Below are 19,790 nucleotides of genomic sequence, written 5' to 3'. Positions count from 1 at the left end.
GGCGACGAGGACTGCATGGCGTTTTATTTCCTGCTTCAACTTGTACACTTCCATCTCTGAACAAACTGCGCAGTATGAAGCATAAGGGGCTGACGAATGTACGCCTATATATATATATGACGAGCCTGTTGGTGTCTATGGCGATAAGGAATAGCGTCCTCAAATACCTCGCGCACCCGGTATATTCTGATGACCTGCGGTAAGTATAAGGGGCAGTTTCAGGTCACTCCTAGGAAGGAGCGTCGGCAAGGCATGAAAATTAGCCTGATATGTTAAATGCTTGCCAGCATCTCATCAAAGCATGGTGGTATGTCATTCTTGCTTTCCACTTGCCCTCAGGTCCATTTCACAGTAGTAGTACTAACAATGCATTGATTTTATTTTTTACAATACACTTGCATCACGATGGTCCCTGTGACGGGCATTTCATGCCTAACACTATAAATGCAGAAAAAGAGTCAAGACCAAAATGGCTTGAAATGTGTGCTAAAAATGAGCATGCTTGGCTGGCAAAATAGTGCCTTCCTTCGTGAGTGCCAACGCCTTCGGGTTCAGAAAGCTTTATCTCGGTGTCTCGGAGTTGGAAGCTGGACAGGTTCATCGTCTTTCCCACGGCTTATCATAAGAAAGAAAGCTTGTAAAACAATCAACTTCAGAACACCTCAACTGCCCCAGTACAACTACCCCACTGTGTAGCTGGGCCTTCTTACCGAAAGAGTGTTGACGGGGCGCGCAGCTCGAGCATCAGGATGTCACGAAAGAGGAAAGCCCGAGGCTGCTGGTGTTGCGCCCAATGCCAGAGGTGCTCCGCAAGCACCCTCCCTTGCCACAGCACTGTTCCTTTGTGGGAAGGCCTGTCATTGTTAGTGGAGGAAGTGGTGTGTGTTAGTAGCGCTTGATTGCAGGTGCTCGAAGTGTGTTACGTACATCCGGTGCCCACCTATTTCAAATTCTTCGCAGTGAATGTTTTCTTTGTGTGTTTTTACCGGGTAATGTTCATGGGGATCTGCACTGACTCTTTCCATAAGACGGAGAAGACACGCATGGTGCGTTCACAAGACAAGTGTTTCTAACTGGGTGTTTCTCGTTGTTCAACCAGGTATCTGAGGCCACTGAAGCAGCTGCCTCCTCTGAAATTTTGAAACATTGACGTTATTCGAAAGTGCCGGAAGTTTTCGAAAGGTGCTACTTACTGTCAAAAGCTGAATCAAGCGTTGCGTTATCTGCTACTAAAAATTTCAGACTGTTTGTGCTGTGCTGAAAACAAAGCAGTTGCTTCACAGTGCTGTCGTTGGTCTCTCCTTCGATGCAGTGCACCCCCAAGACAAAAAAGGAGCGTAGTCAAGGGAGAGCGAGATGCTGAGCCAGAAGGGTCCCGCGTGCAGCGCCTCGGAGCAGAGTGCCTACCTGGTGAGCTGGTTCCACGAGTACAGCGACCTTCAGCGCGACGACTTCCTGCGCGTGCTGGCCCGCAAGTACGCCACTGCCTCCCCCTCCACCGAGGGCCTGGAGGAGGTGCTCTCGGCGCTGGCCATTCACCCGGGGGCCCCGCCCTCGCTCTTCCAGTGCCGCATGAGCCTCTTCGACCAGTGGTTCCAGGTAAGCGGGCCGGGGAAGGGCCTTCCGAGTGGCCGATGCGGGGATACCGTACTTTCACGTGTGTAATACCCGTGCCAATCGTCCACGAAAAATGACATTAAGTGCTTAATGCCTTAAGTTTTAATGCCATTAATTTGCTCCTACACACAAAAATCTAATGGCATTCGTTCGACAAACATTACGAACACTACACAGAAGTCATTTTATGTCGTCTCCGCATTGGACATACACACCTGACACATAACTTCCTTATGAAAGAAGATAAACCGAGATGTGAGGAATGCGACCAAGAGCTAACAGTAAACCACGTGTTACTCTCATGTACGAAATTTGAGGTCCTGAGGAAAAAGCATTTTAGGCTGTTCTACGATGAACACATTCCATTTCACCCCAGTCTACTTTTAGGAGAAAACTCACTGCTTAAAATTTCCTCCGTTTTTAGTTTTATAAAAGAAGCAGGGCTTCTAAGCAAGCTGTAACGCTGTAACGTGCTGTAACAGTTATTATCCACAAAATACACAAAACCTTCTGTTTGGTGCATGATAGCCTAAGTTGCTTATGTGCCATAAAACACAACGCATTCGTTCGAATGTCATTTTCGGTTGAAGGAGTTTCACGAAACTTGTTCGCCTTCATGAACGCGTTGAATCTGGCTACTCTCGAACGCGATGGGCACCAAATGAAACCAACGAAACTCTCAGCACCAGAGTATTGACGCGGAAATGTAGCTGAAGTTTGAAATAAGACGGTTTTTTGTGGCCTCTTGGTGGCGAACTTCTGGAGAAGATGAAGTTCACTAAAACAGCAGCAAAAGGCTGATTGTCACGTTACTTGTTGTTTTGAATATTTCGGATATGGCTACCTCCGGCAGGTGACGGCAGCTGCTGAAGCCACTTTTAGAAACTGCTCTCACCATTTGTTTAAAAAAACACTCGTTTTCCTTCACAAAAGCATTTTTAAACCTTCTAAAAAGTTTTTCGCCGCTTTAAGGCTGTCATGGCCGCCACTCGGCATTCGTTTTGTCGAAACCGAAACTGACACGAATAAACGACGTCGTAAATGAATGTTCATGCTGCTCTCGACTGTCTAATGTGTCATTCTATGATTAGTGGGCTGGTGGGCACACGTAGGAGTGAAGGAAACGTAACACGAAAATTTCGTGTCAGTACTCCTTTAACATCAGCATTCACGGCATTAGGTCAGTGAAACTGGACTAATTTTTATTTGGCATTTCAAACACGCACATCTATTTTAAATCAAAGGATCGCTGCTTACATTACCAGTTCAGATTGATCCTTTGTGTCAAACATGCAAGTTTTCTTTTTTGCTGAACAACCAGCCCTAGCAGTTTGAAAATGGTTTGCCCGTATAAACCTCTTGTTCAAGAGTTACTCTAACTTTTGTCCAGATGGCTGAATCAAAACAGAACAATGTTTAGGTTTAAAAGAACACAGACACAAAAATTTTGCATCTTTCTTTTTTTTTTTTTTTTTTTCCGATAAGTAGCTAAGGACCTTTTTATCACGTGTAGAAACCTCATTTGCTTCAGCACGCAATGCTTGTTTGAAGACATTTTCAATGCGGCCAGTTGCAGTTTCGGTTTCAGCGGGTGCCAGGAAAGGCTGTATTTGGTGTAAACAAAGCGGCCGACAGGACTGTCGGACGGATTTAACAGAGCAGAGCTGCCGTAGCAGTGTCGAATCCGCGTCACCGGCAGTTTCTGCGAATGCCCCTAAGTACTGATCTCGCCAGCCGCTTAATTATAAAGCGACCGTGGACGTGATGCAGGCGCCACAAGTGCAAATTGCTGCCGCGGCTAGAGAACGACGTGCGACGCTCCAGACAGTGGGTGGGGAGACGCGCGCTGGGAGCAGCCAACCGGTCTGTCTACAGGTCCGCCTACAGATGTGTTCGGCTCGACACTGCGCGGATATTCGATTGCCGCTCTTTTAAGCGGTGCAGATTGCGATTATTAATGCACTTCGCCGTCGCATCATTAACTGCTTTCTCGTATGAGCTGCCTTGTTTGGGACTTGAGTCCTAAGCTATCACTCGAGCTACCTGCGCCAGCCTGCGCCACTTCGCGGCCGTCGCTGCCGCCTGCACAGCGACCGTGCGGCTTACTCAGTGCGCTTTTTGGGTCCCCGGCGCGGTTTCGCGTCCAGTGTGATAAAAAGCAATCAAACTAGACTGCCTGGAATCGCTGTAGACCTTAGGTCGCGGCCAGCTGCCCGATGAGCCAAGATCCCGGCGCCTCTACCGCCAGCGATGGGAATGTTCGTTGCTTGAGAGCAAAAGTTCCGACCTTCGATCGGAGCGGTGAGCTGGTGAGAAATGCCGGCACTGCGGTGGCCAACACAAACTCTGTGGTCTCTCTACCTCACAATATGCATAACCCTAGCATTGCAAAAGGCATGCACTCATGCACTGCGAGGAACCACCGCGGGTTCGAGCTATTTGGGCACGCTCACGATACTGAAATGCCGTCGTGCCAACTTAACACCGCCTCTGTTGGGCAGGTGGAGAAGGGGGCGACAAAGGAATATGCCCAGGGTACAGAGGGAAGACGTTTATTTTACATTAACGTCCCAGTTACACAATTTAAAGTACAAGTACGCACTTCCCGTGAGGTGAAAGAGGCGATGGGGCGCCACGCGCAAATGTGCACGTCGTCGGCGCAAAGCCAGTGGGCTCTTCGGTCAGGGCAAATTCTGAGGTACGCGCGCGCATCGTCGTGCTGGCCAGATCGGCTCACAGCAGCGAGGGAGGCGGGGCCATTCGTTCACAGGCGCGTACCGCACGGTGTGATCGTCGAGTGGTAGGTATGGCCTTACTATATGCAAGCGTAGGGGCAACAGGAGCAGCCTTAGGCACAGGCCGCAGCCGGAAGGGCTGGTGGGCTTTCACCGGCGCAACAGAGTTGCAGCCGGCTGGTAAAGAAAGCGTCGCATACCTTCGGCCAACGCCTTCGGCGTCCTGGAAGCGTCTCCCCAAACGGACCCCCGCGCAGGGCACGCGTTCGTGTCCCGGCGAGAGGGGGGTTCGGGAATCGATCAAACGGACCAATGAGGTGAGGTTAGCTCGACTACAAAGGCGGAGCACTTGCTGCGCGACAGTGTTTTATCGCTGCAACGGTCGCTGCAGCCTTCACCTCACACAAGAGTTTGAGAAGACGGCTCGGCTCTACACAGTGGCGCCGAGACGAGCCGGAATTTTGAGGAGAGAGAGGGGAAAAGCGCCGCGCAATGGCACAAACCCAGCGATCGCGCAATGGCTCGGGCGCCAGGATCCCCACAACTCTTAAAGGAGCCATGAAGAGAAAACACAAGTTTGGTTCATTCGAAAGATTGCCTCGTTAGAACCATAACGACACCACTTATAACGCAAACTTCGCTCAAATAAGTTACATAATTAGGAAAAAAGGAAATGACCATGCGACCCACCAGCTCATTTTCCGCAGCAGAACCTGTGATGTCACTTGGGAATGCTCTGCGATTGGCGGAGGCCGGCAAAAGCAAACGCATGTTAGGCAGGGCTTACAGTTTGCATAGCGAGCTAAATGCCCGTGAAACATACTGCACATTCTCTTTATGACAAAGAACGGTGGAGTAAACGGTTGAAGGTCCGAACGAACACGCAAGCGTGTGCGCCAATGCGTACGAAACTAGGCGCCGGCCGAGCTCGACATCTCGCCGTCGCGCAGACGAATTTTCGGGTTCGAGGCTCTTCGGGGCCAACGAACCGTTCCAGCACGCACAGCCGCGACCTTGCTTCGTATCGTAATCCCTTCACAGGAGGTTGGCCGTCATATCGCCAACCAGCAAAGGTAAAAATAGAAACGAGGGGAGTAAGGAACAGCAAGAAGCGACGAGATAGTGCCAGTCGTTGCGTAAGTTTCGAATGGTGTTGGCTTGCTGCTGTCGTTACGAGCTCGTTTCCAGTTTACAACCACTGAAAACTTCAGTTTGTTCGAGTACTTTACAATGAAATTTCGTTGCTGCGTTTTGAAATGCCCATGTAGTACGGGCAAATCGTCAAGGGAGTGCGACATCCCCGCCGGTGAGGAGATCTCCCTTCATGTGCTGCCCAACGACGAACCTAGGCGAAGCAAGTGGCTACGTTTTGTGAACTTTGCAAACGGAGGAGAAAGAGAGCTAAAGGAAGTACGAGTGTGCTCGCTTCATTTCCGAGGAAGTGATTACGGCAGGGACCCTTACGTTAGCTCACTCCTGGGACATGCTGGCGCTTGTCGCCGACTTCGTCAAATCGCTCTGACCTTGGGGAAAAAAATTCCGTAAACACCGCGCATTGACGCTCGTATCTTTCTGGTCGAAGCAGAGAGCTCGCGCGAACAATTTTCCATACACGACACCGGCCAACTGGAATAAGTGATACTGCTACTGCATTTGAACTATTATTAACCGTAATCAAAATACGGCACATACGTACCAGTCTATATTCGTCCGTCGCGACGGGGCTGACGAGGCAGCGGTGCCGACGGCTGGGCGTTCGTCTGTTGTGGCTATCGCGGAATGGTCGCTTTCCCGTCCACCGCGTATCCCACAACTCTTGCCGCTCGTGCACTTGGAAGCATTGAGCGTTCAAGTGGTGTGAGGTTGTTAAATGCAAGCCCGAGCTCCTCAGCGAGAGTTTTGTTCTCCGGATGAGGCGATTCCATGACTAGGGCTGCGGGTGCACTAGGTTTTACTAGTATTTTTAAAATGGCCGCCGTCTCGATCGACTCCCGCGTGTGGGTGCTATATGGAGTCGACATACTAAGTATCTGTTTCATGGACCGGCGCTATGACACCATTGTACACGTCACGGAATGTTCAATTTTAGCGGGAGATTTAAAATTGTGGCTTAAATTGCCTTATTTCTCAGTGAATAAAGCATCATTTGCTTCCGGGAAAGCGCTTGGGGTACTATGAAACACCTAATCTTTCGAATAAAACAAACTTTTGTTTTCGCTTCATGGCTCCTTTAACGTGTTTCGATGTTGTTTGTTTACTCCGCATCCAGGGAGTGTCGATTACGCGAGGTCCTCCGCTGGCTGCTCGGTTGTGATTCACACATTTTAAAATTGATCTTAAATATGTTCTAGGCTGTATTTTCGGCTGATCTTTTGCAGAACATGTGTGGTGACTCTAATCTGTCTCTGAAGTTATCTCGCCTTCAAAATTTTGTGTCAGTAGTCCTTTAAAGGCCAACTGCACTCAAATTTTACTTTGACCAATTTATTCCTAATGTGTAGTAAGTACCCCCAAATCAGCTGGGACACGAGTGGCAGCCCCGCGAAACACCTCGTTAATCAGTCAGAAGCATTTAAAAAAGCTCCGCCGCAGACCACGCTGTACCTGCCGGCGGATCGCGTAAACAGCCATGACGCGCCTGTGATGCTCCAGCTGACAGAGGGGCTTTTTCCTCTGGCCAGCCACGCAGCTGGAGAACCGGTCGAGCTCTGGTGCGCACGCTTTGCCGATTTGCTGCCCCGTGCGCACGTAGAGCTTGCGCGCAGACTTTCTCCCGAGCGGCTGACCGTCCGGCCGCTCGCTGGACAGCTGCAACGTCACTGCAATGGCCCCGCTGTCCCCAGTTTCGGTTTCAAAACCGCCGATTTTTGCTGACCGCTTGCAGCGTCCACACGCGTATTTCAGCTGTTGTATTTTGCATGTTGCTTTCTTTTTAAACAGACTATACGGAAATAGGGTTTTCAAGAGGTCGAAATTTTGAGTGCAGTTGGCCTTTAAGTAGCCCCGGCAGAAAGACTGTCGTCATTGAAATCTCCGCGTGACTTCCTTTCCCAGGGCTGGAGTGACGAGGACAAGGCGGGCTTCCTCGACCGGCTACGGTCCGTGGACGCCGAGTTTGTGGACCGCATCTCCTCCGTGCCTAACGGCCGGGCGGAGGACTACAGCCCGTCGGTGGAAGCGCCACCGGCCGCGGCGACGACAGTGCTGGTCAACCACTGCACCAGCGTGACGGTCAACGGGGACGGCCTCAGCGTTGACGACGAGGTCGAGGACGAAGTCGAGGAAGAAGAGGTGGAGGACGAGGTCGGGAACCGGGAGGTGGTCTCTCCGACGGAAGAACCGCAGGTCGCTCCGCGGACCGTCTTGGTTCCGTCCCCAGGAGTGAATTTCGCTGAGGAAGAGCAGAGGGCATCGCCCCTCGGGGAGAAAATTGAGTTTGAGGAGGACGGCGCAGAGCTGGTGCTGTGAGCGACGCTTAATTAAGTCCCGAACTGCAACGCGGATTGTCGGCGGGCCAGTTAGTACGTAAGTGAGCACGAAACGGAGTGAAAAACGCGGCGACAGACTCCATCGGCTCTTCAGCCATCGTGCTTTTCGCTCTGTTTCGTGCTCGCTGAAGTCCGTCTAGCAGCTTGTTCGAACGCTCGGAGTGTCTGTTCTTTGCTGCTTCTTTCGGCAGGGGTGTATGTTTGGCTGGGTGGCTCGTGCCTGTGAAGTGTGTTTGCAAAAAGGGCGGGGGGGAGTTAGTCGCACTACGTAGTACAGTTTGCGACTGCTCGCTGAACTTCGTTTTTTCGCGGAATTGGGCAGCGATGGATGGTAGCTGTTTGCTTATTTGGTACACTTATGTGTGATTTTTTTGTTTTGTTTCCCCCAGGGAGAAGTGTTAGCGAGAAAAGGCTTAGCCGTTAGTCGCACTCCGTAGTGCGATTTGTGACTGCTCGCTGAGCTTTGGTCTCTTGCGGAGTCTGGTAGCTGTTGGTTTTTCATCGCGGTGGCCTGAACCAGCTTGTTACACTTATGTGTGGCTTTCTTTTTTTTTTCCCTTCAAGAGAGGCAGAAGTTTTATGTATCACATCTTGTCTAAGCAGCATTTTAGTAGGTTTTCTTTGTGTGAGTGCCTAGGAGTACGATTTGTTAATTTTCGACACATTTTCCCACAGTTATTGGGGACTTTATTTTGTGCTCCTAATTCAGGTCAGTGAGCCATTCCATCCTAGTTGTGTCGTGGTGGTTTAATTTTTACGTGTCTTTAAAAAGGGGGGGAAATTTTGCTTCATTAAGTTGGTGCTGGCTTCTGTGTTTCAAAGGCTTTTCTATTTTTTGAGTGGCAGCTTTAATACACATTGTAGCGAGGAATGTTAGCTCATTTCGCGTCTAGCTTAACTTGACAGGTCATTTTGCGGCAGCGTGACGATAGCGTGCGGGTTCTTAAGACTGAGGCTTCTCGAAGAGCTTGTGCTGCTGCATCAATATGTTGCAAGGACGACTAGCTTCTCTTCTTGTCAAGGAGGATTGACTGAAAACCGAAAGGTCCTCTTTGACGAAACGAAAGCGATTATTAGTGACGAAAAATGATAGAAAGGGGCGGCAGATACCGTACCCAGTGACAGGAAGTCAATTATTATTGGTATGTTGTTTATTGCTTAACTACACCCCGAGTTAGTCTAGAAAGCAGGCCGTATTTTATGAAATTGCATCAAGTGCTAATTAATGAGCCTGCAACCAGGTTGGATCTTAAGCAAAAACTAAAAAACGGAATCTCGTTGAAACATCGCAGAAATGCGAAAGTTGGAAACATTCCTCGTAAGCCCAAAACCATACAGAACGATACGCGATACCTACTGCCTGTTCCTCGCTGCGACAAAAGCGCAATTTCTGTCTGAAATTCGTTTTGCTATACTGTCCAAACATTCCGTGTAAGGTGTGCTTTTTCACAGTAGTGCATTCCTTGTTTATCAAACATTCCGCATAGAGCAGCCTTTGCCTTGTTTGAACTTCCTTGCCTGTGCTCCTTTTTTTTTTAGCGTTTCACCGGTCCTTAAACAGTGGTTAGTGAAAGAGGAAAAGGTGTTTGTGGAAAGCCAACACCTGTTTTTAAACATGAGCTCGCGTTACTACGTTTAATTTTGGGCTCTTTTATCACATCAAAAGTTTAGTTTGTGCAACGTTAATCGCGCTACCAACAGTGGCAAGCTCCTTATTTACTTATTGTTGCACATTAATGTGGACAAAGGGCAGGTGACCCACTTTTCTGCAAAGTGTTTTTTTTTTTCACATAAATGGTCAATTGGTATTTTTTACAAATAACTGCTTACTGATCAACGCAGTTATCCCTTCCTTAAATAGGAAATAGCACTACCTTCCTGCTTACATAGTGTTGTGTGGAAGTTTGGCTGGGGTGACTGTCTTTAGAGGACTGGCCATAGATGACCGCTCCTATGTTCAGCTCAAATAGAAGTGCCATGACTGTTTAACTGGGCACTTGGGTTTTGTGTGCGAGAGCTGTTTGCTGGGCAAGATTGTCATCATCGGTAGTCTCAGTTAGGCCTAATTAAGCCTAACGTGATGAACTCTAAGTTTGACGTAGTTGGTTGCTCCGTAGCCAGTGAACTTTGTCCAGAAGCCGCGGGCAGACCACATTTACCCCCCCCTTTTTTTTTATTCCCCACAATTGGTGGTGGCAGTTTTTGTATACTTTATTGATTTACGATGTAAGGCTTAGAGAGTTTCGGGCACATATATCTGTGTGTGGTGTGGTGTGGAAGAAAACAGCCTATGCGATTTGTTTGCCCAAAGCCGTAACTAGTGTTAGTGCACTTGTATTTCCCATTTTTGCAGCATTCCATGTTGTGTTGTTTTGATATTGCTTTTAAAAAGGCAATGTTTTCTCAAATTTTGCCTGCCTTAAAAATATACAGGCACAGTTTCGTTTTCCCAAAACGTTGGGAACTAGCCAGTTTTCGGATGTTTTCGCTAATGGGCATGTAGCTGACACAACTTAGTTATGCACTTAAGTGGCTTTTTTTTTTTTATTTACGTAGCTCTTATCTGAATCACTTCAGTGGATTAGTTTCAAAGCCAAAACTGAGGTTGTTAAAAACCTGATTTACAGGTGACCTTTGAAAACTTAAACGTCGTGCATTTAAATCTCGTTTTAACCAACACTAACAACGCACAACTGGATTCCATTGTCTTTTGTGTTTCCAAGTGCAATTGTGCAACTTTCGGGTTATCTTAACCGCAGTCTAGCTTCTCAAAGCTTTGAACAAATGACGGATCACGTCCAGTGAAACTTTGATGCACCAACCCAATGATGCTTGCAGCGAATTGTCGTGACATTAGACTTAATGCTGTGCTTGTGTAAGTTACTTCATACACTGTACCGAGTTTAAAATGGGAAAGTTTTTAGGTTTGTACGCACATTTCTTACTTTTTTTTCCTCGACAAACTTAATTCATACACTGTACCGAGTTTAAAATGGAACAGTTTTTAGGTTTGTGCGCACATTTCTTTTTTTTTTTTTTCCTCCACAAACTTAATGGTTTAGCAGAGGCAAATCAAAGTATGTAGCCAACAAACGCTGGGCATCTTTTTACGGAACAAATTAAACGCGCACAGTATTCAACCAGCGCTACTGCTTGCAACTTTCTCTGCTTTAAGGGAATTTTAGTCGCAGACGGTCGAATGGCAGCGTTAGGCATTGAGGCAGCTTGGTACAGCATTCCAGTGTGAGCACATTATCTCTTTGTCGAATGTATGGTGAAGTGTGCGTGTTCGTCTGGTGGTGTTAATTGTGTGCAGCTGTCCCTTTGATTTTTTTTTTATATATATACAATAGCCCAAGCCAGGCTTTTGTGTGTGGTGTAGTGTATGTGCAGTTTTTTACACTGTCATCGGAACAAAAGTTCTTCAGCCTGTTCCGCATTTTAGCGGAGAGGAAAAAGTTCGGGTATGTCACAAATAGTACGCATAAACCTGTCAACGCAGGCATCGACACCTTTTTGATTTTTTTTTTTTACGTCATCAAGGCACAATAATAGATAAGTCCAATTTTTGTTGGGGTGAAGCGGTGTACTTGTGTATTTGAAAACTGTGCTACAGTGATGCTGACTAAACGGTTTTTTTTCAAAGGCACCTTGTTCCTGCTTTTATTTCCGTGTTTGGCGGTACCATGTGGTTGCAGCCCAAACAAAAGATTTGCTGTCTGTGGTAAAAGTTGTGGCGTAGTTCATGTGACATTCATTTCAACGAGATGCTTTAACGAGTCTTTTGGATAATGTGCACCATGTGTAATAGCAGGAGAAGTCATCTGAAGATAGAGCTAATGAGTTTGAGCACTTGTGTGAACTGAAGGGTGTGTCAAGAGATTACCGCGGAAAACTAAAAATTACTTGATTGTGGGTCACTACGTTAAAGACAATCTTATTTCAGTACAGTTAAACCTCGTTATAACGAAATTGAAGGGGCGCCGCGATTTGCTCGTTATAGCCAATAGTTCGTTATAGCCGTAGCCGACATTTACTGCAAATATTATGCATTGTAGTTACCTAAAACAAAAAGTGGGCGAAATAGCATCTTGCTGCACGACGATAGTCAGTAAAATAAACACATTCCGGAGGTAAAAAGGAAAAGTCGCGAACCTACTTTATTGCAGTTCAAAACTCATATTGCAAACAGACTTGGCTACGAAGAAGTCCGTAATTCCTGATGCGAGCGATGGCTCCCTCAGCTGCGGCCGCTACGTTCACACCATCTTCGCCGCCCTCGTGTGCGCCGAAGTAGCGAACGTAGCACGTCCACCGCATCTAGTGCCTCCGACGCCGTCCTTAGCGCTTCTTTTCAAGCCATGTGCAACAGCGCTGACGATGGACACTCGGTTGCTCACGATGGTAGACAGCGTACTCGTCCACACGTCTAAGTCTCTTGCCACCTTACCACGGAGTGCACCTCACCGCCCTTCGCGCCCGATGCGACGGCTTTTATCATAGCCGTCTTCTGTTCAAGCGTGATAGTCTTTCGCTTTCGCTCCCCGCCTGTCGCACTCGTGTTGTTGGAATCACGCTGGCAGTACGATAAAAGATAAGGCTGAAAAGACTGCCAACCCACGCACACACAACTACGTAGCGACGTCGGCGATACGAACAGGGGAGGAGGGGGGGGGGGGGAGAGAGAGAGAGAGAGAGAGGAAGGGGACGCAATGACGCAACCACGTGCACCGAGTGCATTGGGGTTCTCGGGCTCACCGCGGATAGTCCGCGGATTCCCCGAAGCCATAGGGATACGTGGGAAAATGGAACGTCGGACTGCTTCTCGGGGAGCCCGCGGTGAGTAAATCGAAGGGCCCCATTGTCTGCATGCCGTGCGCAGCGAGAAGAGGGTGGGGGCTTCGCGGGCGTAGCGTCCGCATGGCGCGCCAGCCAGCTTCGCGCGCGTGGCGGGAGTTTTGAACTGCTAATACAGTTGCCGCGTCACGCACTGTCTCGAATCCGCGTTGCGCACTGTTGTAAAATTAGCTCAAAATTTCATTTCTCAACGAAATTTGTTCGTTATATCCCGTAACGGGGAAATTTTACCTCGTTAAAACGAGGTTTTAAATACATTGGTTTCTGTGGGAACTTTCAAGGGGAATTATGATTCGCTCGTTATATCCATTATTTCGTTATAGCCCGTCTCGTTATAACGAGGTTTAACTGTAGCAGTTCCCAAGTACTTCCTGTTGTCGCCCTGCCGGTTCCTTTTATATCACAAATTGGTGTCCGCATCTTAATTAACACTTTTGTGACCGTGGAAAAATCGGTTGTTATCGGTTGTCATCCAGAGATTTCGGCTCAGGTTCACTGGAATCCGTCAAAATTCGCCGTTCCCGCGGAGCATCAGGAAGCAGCATCTACGCCGCATCTGATACCACATGAGCACGACAGCGAAGGAGCTTTGAAAATCCCCCCGCGGCACAGAAAGAAAATAACTCGACAGCGAAACTGATGAAATACTTCCTTTTTTACCCTGCGGATGGCTTTAGATGTCCAAAAGCGCTCGGAGAGCACCAAAATTTGAATTTGTCTTCATCGATAACTTGCTATCGATTGGAATAGGTGCGGTCACAAAAGTGCTTTAACAGCTGCTCGTTATTGGCAACCAGAGATGATAAGGCTGGTCTGATTTAAAAAAAAAAAAAAACTGCAAAGGAATTTTCAGAAATTTTTAATGAATAGTCTAGAGAAATTCTGAAAATTTGTGCTTGTATCAGAAAAATAGGTGTAATTTATTTTGGGGACAGATGGGACATGCTTCAAATGGCTGGTATGAAACGTGCCCTTCTTCATAGTCGCCACTGGTCTCCCATGAGCTGATAATGTGGGCAAAAACGGCCCTAACACCCAAAGTTACTTGATATAGGAGTTGCAAAGCTCCCCATAGGCCCCCTGCATTAAAAAGTGGCCCTACGATTGGTCCACTGCTTTGGATCTCGCTTTACAGTGGCGCCATCCGTTGGTGACAAAATAAACTATACAACTTGCTTCGCCGCTCGACGACCTGGGCGAAAAAAGGTATTTGAATGCTTACGTAAATTTGTTACACCACAGGAGCCCAATGTGTTCAACTATGCAAGTGTTTTATATACATACGAAGCAAGAGTAGTAAAAAGAAATGCGACCGTAGGGTCTACTGTCGCTTGCGCGCTGTCGTCTGCTGCGCGGCCTCTTCGGTCTTCTGGCGGCAAAAAAATAAGTCGTTTCAACGGCTTTATGCCAGCTGAAACTGATTATTTAGAGCCGCTTGTTCGGCTACTACATTAGTTTTGGCATGCAATGAGCTGTAGGCCAAACGATAACTTCGAATTTAGTACTTCAGTTCGAACCTATGTCGTGCCGGAGTGCCCGCACAAGTGCCAATTGGTCGAGGCAGATGCGCGGACGCAGAAACAATCGCAACCTAAAAACCGGAGTCAAGATAGCAATGAATAACTTATTAGAACACAAAAATAATGAATTGTGCGCTTTGAAACAAAACTTAACGTTAAATTGTCAGTTTGAATAACTCGTTTGTCTTTTGAATAGTGCGTGCGGTGGCGCCACCATACGTACGATCCAAGGTGCGGGCCGTTTTTTGAAGCGGAGTTTCGCAACTGCCTACATCGAAGATCTCTGCTAACACCTTCTGCCCATTATGAAAACAGCCGTCAAATATCCATCACAGTGGCAAGCCTGAACATTTGTAGGTAGCCCAACCAACTGCTCAAGTTAAAATAGGTTTTAATTTTCGTTTTTGAAGGTATTTTATTTGCTGACTCTTTCTTTTTTTTCTCTCTCTTTTTGAATAATGTAAACCTTACTCCTCACCACTCAGTGTATTATGGCGCTTTCGTTTATTTTTCAACGTGCTTAATAGAGAGCGACAGCAGCTGGCAACACGGTGTCCGCTCACCCTCAACTCAACTAAAACAAAGTTTTAGGGAACCCAGGGAACTTAGTAAGCTAAAGCACTTGAGGGAAACCGCAAAAAAACTCCAGGAAATTGAAAACGTTAACTTGGTAGATGCCACAGGAGGCAAAAGTTGCAGATTTTCCTCCTGTTCCAATGTTACTGCACTGCACAGAACAGAGTGCAGTTTAAGTTCATGTATTCAAATGTTCACAGCTGACTGTAATGTCAAGGGTTTCTAGATCCCAGCATTTCGGTGGCCTACCACCAGGGACCGTGACCCAGCTATAATAGGGATGTCATCTTGGGAATAAGCTCTCTGGTGAATTCCACCTTAAATGTGAGCGTTCGCCTCTCTGCACGCTACAGTGGAGCAGTCAACTCTAGAACCGCCGACAAAGTAAGCACTGCTCATCTCTCAAGTAATGTGTAAGCAGTCAAACAGAAAGCAAGTTTTCTTTCAATGTAGTCAGCACTGGAAGGCCACGACGAACTCGATAGGTGCGTAGGCCTACGACAAGGCCTTGCGATCACAAAATTGTCCATCTTGCAACGAGCATCAAACAGATTCAGCAAGCACCGGGAGCAAACCAAACTCCAAGGCAGCGAGAAGTCGCACCAGGTATTCATATTAATTGAGCAAAGGTCACATCGCGCCGTTCAGCAGTCCACCATTGCAACTTCCTCGGCTAAGAACAACAAGGCTGGCATTGCGCCGGAGGCAGCGAGGTTGCACGAGGCTACATTCTGCTGGTGGCCTGTGGCGGCAGTGTTGCTATGCTTGCATGTTCCTTCTTGGATGTATGCAGTGTCCTGTCATGCTTCAATGTCGAATTAGGTGGCTTAGGAACTAACTGTGGAGCGTAACGGCTGCAAACGACGACAACGTGTCAAAGACATGAACGGCCATCGATGTCGGCACCAAGGTGGACATCAGTCGCAAAATACACTCAGGGGAGACAAACACCCACGTCTCCAAGAAGTATGGGCTGTTGACATCTACAGTAGGTCACAGACTTGGCGAATCCAGTGATGATGAAAAAAGGAAGTGTTTACGTGAGGTGATATAAAAGGAGGTAAAAAACGCCCCGTACTCATGATTTATGGACGTCAAAGGGAGAGACACCCCTGTCACTGGTCCTGTGCTACTGCAGAGGACACGGGAATTGGCCTTCCTTCTCGATTACCCCATCTTGGACTTCAAGGCGCGTGGCTCGTGTAGTAGACACGCACGTCATACTGCATGCTGAAGGTGCCATACTCGGGCAGTTCCAGTTACCCGAGCTGCTGGATGTATGACACGCATGACTTATCGTGTTCCATGCCTCCACTGCACTGTCGGGAAGGGGGTTTCACTTAGTGTTGTAAAAAGTGGAGTAGTACAAGCAACCGATCGGTGCGAACGCTTCCATCGTCGCTGGTGAACCGTAGCATGGTGTCAGATCGAGTGACACACTGATCACTTCTCGCTAGTGATCGGTGAAGTGCGTAGCCTGCAAAACACTATGGCAAAGAAGAGACCAAGCCTTCTATCCAGGCCGCAGGGCTTTGAACCCCAGCTATTTGGAAAAAAATGGGTCTTCCTATTCGTCGTCTATTGCTATGCAACTGGGCTCTACCAAGCGTTGGGTGAAGTACAGGCCAGAACGCTTCTTTACGCCATAAGCTCCCAAGACGCCTGCCACGTTCTCGACACTCTAGCATTGTACGGCAAAGACTGGAGCTCACTAGAAGCGGTCAAGAAGTTCACCGACTAATTCATTCACCTGGTCAACGAGGTCTACGACAGTGTCTGCTTCCACCGTGGAACACAGGGTGCAGGTGAGACCTGAGACAAGTTCTGCACTGCGCTGTGTAAACTTCTCAAAAAGTGCAACAGCACCTCTGTGGGAGCGGAAGAACAACTCGTTCGAGGCAGGTTCATCGTTGGTCTCCCGGGGGGGACTCGAACCTTGTGGACAAAGTGTGGTGAACACAAAAGCTTACCCTTGAAAAAGCAAGACTACAGGCTCGCATCAACAACGATGCCATGAAAGCCTGTGCGGCAGTGTTCCAGAAGGAGCCGAATCTGCAGGATAGCCTTTCCAGCATTTTTTTTTTTTTTGATAAATCAGAGATGCGCTCTTCATCTCGCAAAAACAACGCCTGCAAAAAAAAAAAAAAAAAAAAAAAAAGCTGACAGGGCTATCCTGCGAAGAGTGGGGTCCCCCCTGGACGTACACTTAATTACTGACTAAGTGCTGACTAAGTGGACATGAACCGAGAAGTACAAACAAGACTGCGAAAAGCAAAAACGCCCGTGTGTACGAGATTTCGGCGCACGATAAAGATCCCCAGGTGGTCAAAATTAATCCGGAGCTCTCCACTACGGCGCGCCTCATCGCCTGCGTTGCGTCGGCGCGTTAAACCCCACAATCAATCAATCAACAAACAAGACTGAAAGTGCTCCCCCCCCACCTTGAAACATGGACACCTACCTGCACAAAAAGAGAAGAGCACGAGTAGCCTTCCTACGGAAACAACTTAAAAACAAGAAAACTGTCATCTACATCAACAACCTTGTGGCACGGAAGCCCAACACTGAGGCAAATACAGACAAACACTTACCCAAACAAACCCCGGCTATCCAAAACGTTCCTCATACACTCACAAACGCATGCAATAAATGCGGAAACCCTCGCAACTTACCGTAAAAACCCGCGTATAATACGGACCCGCGTATAATACGAGGTGTATTTCGGGGACAGCAAAATCAGAAAAAAAGTTTTCATCCGCATATAATACGAGATAAAGAGCACAGAAAACATTTATTTGCACTGCAGTTACCCTTCAGTCATAGTCAGTTTTCACTGGCACTGTCTCCCGACGTCCGTTCAGTCATAGCCAGGTTCGCTGCCGCTGTCTCCTGAAGTCGCCTTGTTGCAAATGTCTTCCCACAGAAACTGGTCCTCAGTGCCATCAAGGGCGTTCGAGATGCCGCATTTTTAAAAGAGCGACTGACGAGCTCCTCTGGGATGCTGGCCCACGCATCCGCGATCCAGGCACAAAGCACCACTGGAGAAGCCCGCGTCAGCCATCCGGTAGCAGTCACTTATGGGTCTCCTGACCTCATCCACTCTTGGTAGCAGGTCCTGATGTAGTCTTTGAAAGGCTTGTTGATGAAAGTGTCTAGCGGTTGTAGCTGGGATGTCATTCCTCCTGGAATGCAATGACTTCGATGCGGGGTTCGCGCAACAACTTCTTCACGGAATCGGCCAGGTGGCAGCGAAAGGCGTCCAACACGAGCACTAACGGGAACCCCAAACAGTGCTCCAGGCCGCCGACACCACACAGACTTTATCCAGTCAAGCACCAGTTGCTTTCTCCACCCGCGAAGACTGCCTTCGGTGACGCCGAACTGCCGTCCTGCGGCGCAATTACTGATGGTCTGGGCACATAAAATAACTTTTCGTTTAATTGCCGCTGAATACTGCCTTCGTGCACCCGACATCGTGATAGACTTGCGGTGAACGTGCCGATATTTCGCGTGGTCAAACCAATCAAAATGGCGCCGGCTAAGAGAAGCAGCAGCCAACTAACGTCACCGCAAGAAGGCCCACCCTCCGCTGAAACCGAAACCGAAAGTGCAAATTTTCGTCTGAAAACTTTGGGATCCACATATAATACGAGGCACAGATTTTACATAGTAAAATTTGGAAAAAAAACCTCGTATTATACGCGGGTTTTTACGGTATTTCATGCAACATGGACCTGCCCTATCACCTGGCCTTCAGTAAACACCACAAATACGCTTGCGCTTTGTAAGGCCGCTCTGGCCAGCTCTGACTTGGGGATCCAGAAGGACTCAATTCTTCAAACCTGGAGAGGAGCAGAAGAGTCTGGGGCCCTGGAAGAAGGGCACCACTCCTACGACAATCGCAACACCTCCTTTTTTCCCCCCTAATAAACGTTTCTCTCTCTCTCTCTCTCTCTCTCTCTCTCTCTCTGCTCACGTTATCATCGAGGCCAAAGTTAACAAACCCTTCCAAAAGCCGTGACGTGGCTCGGACTCTCAGGGGAGTTCTGCCAAGGGCGTTGCCAAGTCCAACACAAGCGACGGTACCATGAGCTGCAGATACTGCAGTCAAGCAATGCATCCTCGAGCAGATTGCCCGGCTACGCAAGCCAAGTGCAAAGGGTGTAATAGAATTGGACGCTTCAAAGATGTCTGTAAAAGGTAAAGTAAGAAGAGCATGGGTGTTCTCACATTTCACTCTGTATCAGCCATCACCAGAGCTAAGTTCGTTTAAGTAGCCGTCAACAGTTCCAACGCTAAGTTCAAGGTTGACTCAGGTGTGGTGGTGACAGTGGTACTGGACTGTCTTCCAAGCATACCGAAGCAGCTGAAAAGCCAGAAGGTGAGCTTGCGGGCCCAGGAAATTACTCCGTCACTGTTCTCGGAACATTCCAAGCAAAACTAAGCTGGAAAGGCAAGTCTCCAGTGCAAACAGTGTACGTTGTGCCTTCGCAAGACCCTTGGTTTCTTGGGATTCCCAGCGGTACAGGCTCGTGAGAGTTATATGATTCGTGGACAGTGTAACGGATTCTACGATCACTTTGAAGGATAGTCTCTTCGATGGCCTAGAAAGACAGATACGAGATGTGTCTTCAATTAGGCTCTAAACTGTTCTCGCTCAGGGTGCTGAGAAGAGTAGCAATTCCACTTTGGAAACCAATTCAAGAGGATCTCGGCAAGCTCGAATCCTAGGGTGGACCGTTCCAAAGGGTGTACCATTCCACACCACGGTGTTTCAGTATGGTAGCTGTTTAAAAAGTTGGGAGAGGCTACCAAGCATGCGTTGACCTCACCTGACTCAACGAAGTCGTGCTTAAGGAGCATTTACATGCTACCCTCAGTCGAGAACATTCTGGGACACCTCCGGATACCATTCAACAGGTGAAGCTACCCGAAGAGAGTCAGGAACTCACTACATTCATAACACTAATGCGAAGGTTCTGTTTCCAAAAGCTACC

At 48.1% G+C, this 19,790-nt stretch overlaps 1 protein-coding gene across 3 annotated transcripts in view; it reads left to right on the top strand.

Moving 5' to 3' along the window:
- Nucleotides 1-11,486, top strand: part of LOC144164342 (uncharacterized) — a 43,316-nt gene extending 31,830 nt beyond the window's left edge. For 2 of the 3 annotated variants that reach the window (XM_077694850.1, XM_077694851.1), the window contains exons 2-3: nt 1,313-1,599; nt 7,407-11,486. In XM_077694850.1, coding sequence (XP_077550976.1) covers nt 1,357-1,599; nt 7,407-7,820 — 657 coding nt within the window. In that variant the 5' untranslated portion in view covers nt 1,313-1,356 and the 3' untranslated portion in view covers nt 7,821-11,486. The remainder of the gene's footprint in view (nt 1-1,312; nt 1,600-7,406) is intronic. The other variant, XR_013321159.1, reaches the window with a different exon arrangement.
- The last annotated feature ends 8,304 nt before the right edge of the window (nt 11,487-19,790 follow it).

Source organism: Haemaphysalis longicornis, unplaced genomic scaffold (genome assembly GCF_048455015.1).
Source record: "Haemaphysalis longicornis isolate Haplotype H1 unplaced genomic scaffold, Haemaphysalis longicornis Haplotype H1 scaffold_13, whole genome shotgun sequence".
In the NCBI taxonomy this organism is placed as follows: domain Eukaryota; kingdom Metazoa; phylum Arthropoda; class Arachnida; order Ixodida; family Ixodidae; genus Haemaphysalis; species Haemaphysalis longicornis.
The sequence above is the reverse complement of the archived record's forward strand: the minus strand, read 5'-3'. Positions and strand labels throughout refer to the sequence as shown.